The sequence below is a fragment of the Rosa rugosa genome, chromosome 6 (assembly GCF_958449725.1).
Source record: "Rosa rugosa chromosome 6, drRosRugo1.1, whole genome shotgun sequence".
NCBI lineage: Eukaryota > Viridiplantae > Streptophyta > Magnoliopsida > Rosales > Rosaceae > Rosa > Rosa rugosa.
Window position 1 is genome coordinate 49,599,549 of NC_084825.1, and position 8,686 is coordinate 49,608,234.

Here is an 8,686-nt window from a genome sequence, read left to right on the forward strand (position 1 = left end):
AAATTTTGACCAAAATCCGTGTGCTATCCACAATTTTGAATGAAAATCATGATTTTGAACAAATATCTATTTTTTTTTTTTTTTTTTTGAGAAAACTCTGCAATCAGTTCCTCTTGTAAAACTGGTATTTAGAGGTGTTTTGAGAAACAATTTCTATCAAAAGAGTCAAATTTCTTTTTCTCATACAGAGTTACAGACTGGTTCATGTTAGCAGGACTGGCATTGTTCATGTGTCTATAGTCTTTTTGTATGAAGATTTGTTCAATTCCTTTTTTTACAACACCTAATTGACTGCATATCTCTATGTCTATACATACACAAGAATCAATAATGCCATTTTGGTCTTTCTTCCTCTTCCTTTTCGGTCAACTCCCGATACTGGTACCACTCTGCTCCAGACTTGCCCACTGGGATTGGAGACCTAACAAATATTTCGACTGGCTTGGGGACATGCACAGCTAAATGCAGTTCCCCTGCAGTTTTTTCTGAATTTGAATCAGAACTTCTCAATAATCTGCAAATAGGTTCGATGCTAATCCATCCTAAGCCTGATATAGCCACATCACATGCAGGCCTGCATACAAAAAAGAAGAGAAGAATTTTTCATATTGATTAACCGACTAATTTTATGGAAATATCACAACTGCAGTACTCATATGAATGATTCACCTTTGCACATCTTCAACTTTTATCTGCAATTGACGCTGAGAGTCGAGTCCTCTCCATTCATCTGCCCTTTCTTTCCCAGTTGGAGGTGTCAATAAAACTCCAACTTGTTTCTGCAACATGTTAAAAAAATGCACATTACAATCACACCAATCAATTTAAAGAGAAAAATATCATGCACAGCCCTAAAAGGCAGGAAGTGTATCACATTTTGATGGTGTCTGTAACATAGAGGGGTTCACTTTAAATATTTTCAAAATATTTCAAATGCTTCATAAGTCTGCTCTATTTGAAAATCAGAAACTATGAATCTCAAGTGAGACCTTGATTACCTGGTAAAATTCATCCGCCTCATCAGTGGGTACCATATGAATCTGAAGACTCTTTGGCCCATAAAATGTTAAACGTGTTTCAGGGAGAACCTGAAATTAACAATATTTGATATTCAGGAAACATCATATATGCATCAGCCGGATAAAGCAATGTATCCGAGGCTACAAGACCAAACCAAACCTTCAAGACATCTACTCTGACAAGACCTCCCCAGAATATTGAATAGCCATTCAAATCATTAGAATTGCCTTTCCATGTTGTTATATTTCCAGAGGAAACCTGAGAATTCTGGAGAAGGATAACAAACAGTCAACAACTCAAATATACAAAAGGAAAAATTAAGAGAAAAAAATAATAATAACTTACAGGCAAAGATTGACCCCTAAGCCGACTTTGAGGAGCAAGGGAAGGTAGGTCTTCTGAATGAACCACTGCTGCTTGCCTATGGTGGAGGTGAACTCCAGGTGTATCATATAATTTCTGCATGTAATAGAAGGTTACTCTACTAAATTCTTAAAGGCCATTGGTAAAATACAGATATTATGGCATACCCCTCCTCCTAGGAAAGCATTTATTTGAATTGGACCCAACGTAGTTCCAGGAACAGCAGATTGTATTGGTTTGTACTTCTGCGCTGATGCAGCAACTGGATCCTTTTCCGCCATCAGTTCTTGTGTCACATATTAACAACAAGTCAGTTTAAAAGAAGACCGACTCATTCAGTAATTAAAACCTGGCATTGATCTCTCTAAAACAGAAATTCTATAAACTGTATGTCAACCGAAGGCAACAAAACACGAATGTGTCAACTTGTGAACTTACTCAGTAAAGCACTGATGAAAGCTGATTTCCCAACATTTGCCGACCCCTACAGAAAAGGTAATATAAACTATCAGAAATGCAAAAGAGACGTACACTATATACATATCAATCTTGACTAATGAAAAATTGAACATCAAAAGTTGATAAACTAGAGCGAAATAAACGACTCCAACTAGAGAATAAGCAACTAAAAAGCAAAATAAAACAATGACAACTCTTTCGTTTTCCCTCTTTTTACAAGCATATATGAACTCCCCCTTGTTACCCCAATGGCTGAACAAGACACCAGGAGTAGCTCACCAGGACTTGAGACAGCTCCTTACATCTTGGCCATTGGCACACACAGGTCTCTTAGACAAGTAGCAATCCATCATAGAAAATTTGAAGAACTGAATTTGAAAATAGCAAGGAACAAAAAGAACTCTTAGACAAGTAGCAATCCATCATAGAAAATTTGAAGAACTGAATTTGAAAATAGCAAGGAACAAAAAGAACTCTTAGACAAGTAGCAATCCATCATAGAAAATTTGAAAAGAACTGAATTTGAAAATGGCAAGGAACAAAAAGAACTCTATGACTGAAATGATGATTATATTCTTTTTCTTCCTGAGATTTCAAATGAAAATCAGCAAGGTGACTTGAGTGTGCATGAAGCTTTTCATGGATAACATACCCTTGCAGAAGTATGTACTGATTCAAAAGCTTACTGAGAGTCAACAGGTCAAAATCTAAATGTGAAGCAATATTTTGAGAATCAATAAAATTGCCATACACTCTAAATGCAGGGGCATTAAGTAAAAAATTCTTAAGGTTCTGAAAAGTGTTAAATTCACTTGACAAAACCACATACTCAGTACAAAGTAAGTAAACCTCCAGAATTCCCATCAAGAAGCTCACCATAACATACACGTCCCGCCCCTGCACCAAAAAACAGCCAAAGAACTCAGTTTGAAGTTCATGTAAATGACAGAAATTCATATTCCATTTTATTCAATAGAAAGTACAAAATGACAATGTGTAATCCTATTTCTTTCGCTGGCTATAATTAACTAACTGCTATCAATGGCTTTAGTCAGGATAATGAATTTCACACATGCAGATACAAATAAACTAAGAAGAAAATACCTTCTTTTCCTTTTGAATCTCTGATGCAACTCCAGCTACTCCAACCAAAGACTTTGAACTCGTTAGATGAACACTCATAACACTGCCAATAAGCACCCAGGGACACTTTTTAGATTGATACTGTATGCATAAATAAAAGCATGGCCAAGGAAACAAAACTTACTTAAGCTTCTTCTTTACAGTGGCCTCCACAACCCAATCACCAATACAATTAAAATCAGTCCCCTTGGGAAGTAAATCAACCTGTCATTAGAAAGTCCAATTAGAAAGCCGCGTGCATCACCGTCACATTATATAAGTACCAATGAGCAGCTTAATACCTTAGTAATGACTAATATTATGGGATTCGCACCAGCCAAATCACGCACACGAGCCAAAAAGCTACCATTGAAGTCCACAATATCAACCTACATTCCACTAACAATCTCAAACAACCGACATTTCTCAACGCAACTCACTCAATTCATTAGAAATCAAATGCTAGCAAGTAGTTACCAATTTAACTATCAACGCTCTCTCGTAGCGCAAATGCGAGAGCTTCTCCCGAAGCTGTTCCGCCATGATGAACTGCTTCCTGCCAGCATAACCACCATTCCCACCCACAGCAGTTATCATGTGGCCATGAGACAGAAGCTTGCACCTTCCACATATAACAGTTCTAAGCTGGTGGTGCTTCTTCTTCTGCACATCAAACACAACCAAAATATATGAACATCTCATCCCAAATTTCATTCATTCATTCCCAGATTACGAAACTCTAGGTTAAATCGAACGAAATTTATACCAATGCATAGGTCTCCGGGTCGGAATAACCCGGGGCGTCGGGCTCGGAAGTCTGTAACGGAGCTCCGCAACCGTAACAGCAAGCGACGGCGGTGGAAAGCTTCAAGGGCTTCTCTTTGAGCCGCTTCTTCTTCTTTTCCTTGAGCAAGAGCTTAGCCGCGTCGAAGGAGCGGCGGCTTTCGAGGAAGCGGTCGCCGGGGGTGGGTGCGGCGGCTCCGGTGCCTTCGGGTTGGGGTAACTGGGGCTCCGAGAGGGGTGTTTTCTGGTGGGGCTGAGAGAATCGGCAGAGGATGAGAGTGGGGTTGGGGTGGAGGTGGAGGTTGAGGTTGAGGAGCTTGGGGTTGGGGAGTGTGAAGGTGAAGGGAGAGAGGAAGGAGGAGAGGGTTTTAGGCGCCATGGCCGTTAATGGGTTTGGAGGATTGGTGATGATGTGGATTTCAACCAGGACCGGGATAGAAGGGAAGAGCAACAAAAAAAGAAAAAAGTTAGTTCCGCTGCCGGGAGTCGAACCCGGTTTAATCATAAGCTTTACCGATTTGTGTTGTGCTACAGCGGATTTATTGTTATTAATATTGAATATAAAAATATTATAGAGTATTAGATATTTTCTAAGTAAATAAAAAAAAAAAATTGTTCCGCTGCCGGGAGTCGAACCCGGTTTAATCATAAGCTTTACCGATTTGTGTTGTGCTACAGCGGATTTGTTGTTATTAATATTGAATATAAAAATATTATAGAGTATTAGATATTTTCTAAGTAAATAAAAAAAAAAAAATTGTTCCTCTGCCGGGAGTCGAACCTGGTTTAATCATAAGCTTTACCGATTTGTGTTGTGCTACAGCGGATTTGTTATTATTTATATTGAATATAAAAATATTATAGAGTATTAGATATTTTCTAAGTAAATAAAAAAAAAAAATTGTTCCACTGCCGGGAGTCGAACCCGGTTTAATCATAAGCTTTACCGATTTGTGTTGTGCTACAGCGGATTTGTTGTTATTAATATTGAATATAAAAATATTATAGAGTATTAGATATTTTCTAAGTAAATAAAAAAAAAAAATTGTTCCGCTGCCGGGAGTCGAACCCGGTTTAATCATAAGCTTTACCAATTTGTGTTGTGCTACAACAGATTTGTTGTTATTAATATTGAATATAAAAATATTATAGAGTATTAGATATTTTCTAAGTAAATAAAAAAAAAAAATTGTTCTGCTGCCGGGAGTCGAACCCGGTTTAATCATAAGCTTTACCAATTTGTGTTGTGCTACAACGGATTTGTTGTTATTTATATTGGATATAAAAATATTATAGAGTATTAGATATTTTATATGTAAATAAAAAAAGTTGTTCCGCTGCCGGGAGTCGAACCCGGTTTAATCATAAGCTTTACCGATTTGTGTTGTGCTACAACGGATTTTTGATGTTATTAATATTGGATATAAAAATATTATAGAGTATTAGATATTTTCTATGTAAATAAAAAAAGTTGTTCCGCTGCCGGGAGTAGAACCCGATTTAATCATAAGCTTTACCGATTTGTGTTGTGCTACAGCGGATTTGTTACTATTAGTATTGGATATATCAATTTTATAAAGATTTGCTTTTTTCTAACATTTGAGTTGATAAGAATGTATATGCCACTATTGAGAGTGGAACTTGATTTGATAACCAATTTGTATTGTACTACAATGAATTTGTTGTTAGTAAATATCTAATATTTTATGAAACTTTTGTATCCAATACTAAGTTAATAAAACATATTTGTTCTATTTTCTAAGTAAATAAAAAAACATTTACTTTGTCGGGAGTCAAACCCAATTTGATAATAAGCTTTTACCAATTTGTGTTGTGCTACAGTGGATTTGTTGTTTAGTATTGGTTATAAACGTTTTACAAAGTTTTAGATACTTTAATTTTTGTATTGTGCTACAGTGAATTTGTTATTAATATTGTATAAAAATTTTATAAAGTATTTTTATTTTCTAACTTTTATTTTGAAAAAAAATTAATTAAAGTATATATGTTGTTGAGAGTCGAGCTTGATATATTTGATAACCAATTTGTATTATACTACACTGGATTTGTTGTTAGTATTGGATTAAAAATTTCATAAAAAAATCCGATTTGATTTTAACTTTTTAAGCTAATAAAAATATTTGTTTCGCTATCGGTAGTCAAATTCAATTTTATCTTAAGCTTTACCAATTTGCATTGTGCTACAACAAATTTGTTGCCCGAGTACGTCTTGAGTTTAAAAAGAGAGTCAGACCCAGTTTGATCGATCATACACGGGTGATGGTGATACAGCACTTCTTGTTGGTTAAATGAACCTAAAGGTGAAAGTGTTCATTAATTAGTACTAGCTAGTTAATTACACAAAATCAAAAGGAGAGTCTAAATGAACTACAAATGCTACAAAACAAACAAGAACTAATGCCTGAGCATTAGTCTATACTCAGCATTACACTACAATTCCATCTGCATTCCCAGTACTCGAATCTTGAATAGGGAACACCACATTGTCATACAAAAGACCAGCAACTGCAGCACCAATCAACGGCCCGACCCAGTAAACCGCTTGGTTCTTGAAGCTACCAGCAATGACTGCAGACCCGAATGCACAAGCCGGGTTCATGGATCCGCCGGAGAACGGCCCGGTTGCCAATACATTGGCCCCTGCCATGAGCCCGATGGCTAAGGGCCCCATAGCCCCCAATGCACCATGTCTTGGATCACCAGCAGCATAAACAGTGTAAACTAGTGCAAATGTTAGCACACCCTCCAAAACTGAGGCTCCAAATCCTGTCATTTCTTCTGTAATTGCATATGTTGGAACATGCTGCATAGTAAATATAACAAACAATTAACTGAGTAAAATCGAAAACCAACTATAAGAACATAATGCAATGGTATTATGACCCAAATTAAACTACCCTTAAGGTTTAGGGTTAGGGTTAGATTTAAATTCCGATATAAGCAAAATAAAGTACCTGTCCAACAACAGTGACTTTTAAGAGAAGGCAAGCCATGACAGCAGCCACCATTTGGCAAATCCAGTAGATGAGGGCAATGGGGACACTAATGTGACCTCCAACGGCCATGGCAAAGGTGACGGCCGGATTTACATGGCCGCCAGAGGTGGAGGCCGAGATGTAAACGGCCGAGGCCAGTGCAAAGGCATTGGTTATGGCAACCAACACCAGACTAGCTGGGTCTGATGCAGCATCTGGCATCAGCTTTCCTGCCACATCAACAAAACCAAACAAAGTTTAAGAAGTAAATGAGCCAACTAATTAATATCGTAACAATCTAAACTAGTTTCATACTTCCATTAATGCTTGTAGTGTAACAGAGTAACAGACCCAACAATCTTTATAGAAGTTAATGACAGAATAATTTGGTCAGAGAACGCATGCAAGAAATTAAGGGCTCCATTCCAAATAAACCCTAAAACTAAAGGAAAAACAGAGTTAATTACTTACTGGAGGACATCATCGAACCGACAACAGCGAAGACGAAGAAGAAGGTTGAGATGAACTCTGCAAGATAAGATCGGAGAGCATTAGGAGTAATTACTCGTTGGAATCGAGCAGCCAGCGCAATCCTAGCCATTTTTGGGCAATTAAGAAGAAAGACCAAATACGATTGTAAGAAAGAAACTCGATCGAGGTATAATAACAGAAGAGGGAAAGACTGAGATCGACGAGAAGGGAAGGCAGGGAATTAATGGTCGAAATGTAGTTTGGTCTCTGGTAGAGGGAGTTATATATTGATCCAAGTGGTGCAACGCATTTGGCGAAGGGATATGAAGGTTATGCAATTCGAAATGAAAAATGTTAACCGCCAAAGCCCAACGTGGTCACGTACATGTAACTAAGTAACTATGTAAGATTGGGAGGACATGGGTGGTTGCGGTTTACAAATTATATGGTTGTATCCTTGTATATTTTGTGAACCAACTTCTAAAGAGTAAGTTCAATAGTAAGACTCCCAAAGGAATAGATGGTAGTACTGTAACAAATTCTTTTAAATTCTGCCCTTGTTAAATCCCATAAGTTATCAGTAGTTTGATCGGTTTGTTTGTTGCAAATTTCGCATTTTATGTGGAATAAGTGGAAGTATTATCGGGAAATGACCTCAAATTTAATTAAAAAATCTAAAATACACATGCAACCAATTGTGACACTGTCAGCACAAAATGAAAAAGTTGATGGAATGATGGTGTTAGTTCAATGAGAGAAGTACATAAATTTACCATAACTTCTAGGTATATTCTTAACATGTAATGGTGTATGAACTAATAAAGTCCAAGCTTTAACTACATTTTTTTCATGAAAAATTTTAAGTAGAACAAATGTGTCACGTACTAGTACGCCTAGCCAATCATGTTTCTCTATCTCTTAATTGAATTTTGAAACTACCCATATTTTAATTAAAATAAAATACCTAAACCCTAAACCAAGGTACAAAATTACGACTAAATTTTACGCCTATTGGCAGCATCAGAGAGAATTGTTTTTGGATGAAACCCCATTCAAGTTCGAGTCCTAACAATTACCGCGGTTATTGACAGGTGACTAATGACAATTGACAGGATTCGAGACTCTGTGGGATTTTTTCACTCCTATACTTTCGCAGGCCGGTCAGCAATCTCTTGATTGGAAGTTAGGCTGATCACTCAAGGTGTCTGTGGGGCGTCAACATAGCCTGGGCTTGAGGGGCTCTCCCTTCGGCCGACCTTTAATTTCCAAAAAGATAAAAAGAGCAAGTTCAATTGCGAGAACTCATTTCAAGCATAACATATATGTAATGTTGTGCTCAGGATACCTAGTAGATTTGCCCATCTTTTTTTCTTTTTCGAAAGAGAATCTCTGAAGAAGGTATTACTCACAGAACATTGGACATAAATTATTAAGCATCCTAATTCCTAAGTAGTTTAAGCAACATAGATATT

The 8,686-nt window shown here is 37.1% G+C and overlaps 2 protein-coding genes across 2 annotated transcripts; both read right to left on the bottom strand.

Annotated features, from left to right (window-relative positions):
- Positions 1-150: 150 nt before the first annotated feature.
- On the bottom strand, positions 151-4,217 carry LOC133717384 (putative nitric oxide synthase). Its single transcript, XM_062144087.1, has 13 exons — positions 3,731-4,217; positions 3,442-3,627; positions 3,267-3,353; positions 3,110-3,189; positions 2,947-3,028; positions 2,719-2,739; positions 1,822-1,867; positions 1,551-1,669; positions 1,366-1,479; positions 1,180-1,287; positions 999-1,088; positions 670-779; positions 151-574 (listed from the first exon to the last, which is right to left on the bottom strand). The coding sequence occupies exons 1-13, from the start codon at positions 4,124-4,126 to the stop codon at positions 325-327; spliced, it is 1,689 nt and encodes a 562-aa protein (XP_062000071.1). The 5' UTR covers positions 4,127-4,217; the 3' UTR covers positions 151-324.
- A 1,843-nt stretch (positions 4,218-6,060) lies between these two features.
- LOC133717385 (probable aquaporin TIP5-1) lies at positions 6,061-7,447 on the bottom strand. The gene is made up of 3 exons (XM_062144088.1): positions 7,215-7,447; positions 6,723-6,973; positions 6,061-6,571 (listed from the first exon to the last, which is right to left on the bottom strand). The coding sequence occupies exons 1-3, from the start codon at positions 7,342-7,344 to the stop codon at positions 6,194-6,196; spliced, it is 759 nt and encodes a 252-aa protein (XP_062000072.1). The 5' UTR covers positions 7,345-7,447; the 3' UTR covers positions 6,061-6,193.
- Positions 7,448-8,686: the final 1,239 nt, after the last annotated feature.

What these genes read in the sequence shown, in the direction of transcription:
- LOC133717385 (XM_062144088.1), bottom strand. Translation starts at nt 7,344, where the DNA reads ATGGCTAGGATTGCGCTGGCTGCTCGATTCCAACGAGTAATTACTCCT. An exon ending in CGGTTCGATGATGTCCTCCA is followed by an intron (nt 6,974 to 7,214) that starts GTAAGTAATTAA and finishes TTGATGTGGCAG; the next exon opens with GAAAGCTGATGCCAGATGCT. An exon ending in AAGTCACTGTTGTTGGACAG is followed by an intron (nt 6,572 to 6,722) that starts GTACTTTATTTT and finishes TTTACTATGCAG; the next exon opens with CATGTTCCAACATATGCAAT.
- LOC133717384 (XM_062144087.1), bottom strand. Translation starts at nt 4,126, where the DNA reads ATGGCGCCTAAAACCCTCTCCTCCTTCCTCTCTCCCTTCACCTTCACA. An exon ending in ACCCGGAGACCTATGCATTG is followed by an intron (nt 3,628 to 3,730) that starts GTATAAATTTCG and finishes TTTGATGTGCAG; the next exon opens with AAGAAGAAGCACCACCAGCT. An exon ending in GAGCGTTGATAGTTAAATTG is followed by an intron (nt 3,354 to 3,441) that starts GTAACTACTTGC and finishes AGTGGAATGTAG; the next exon opens with GTTGATATTGTGGACTTCAA.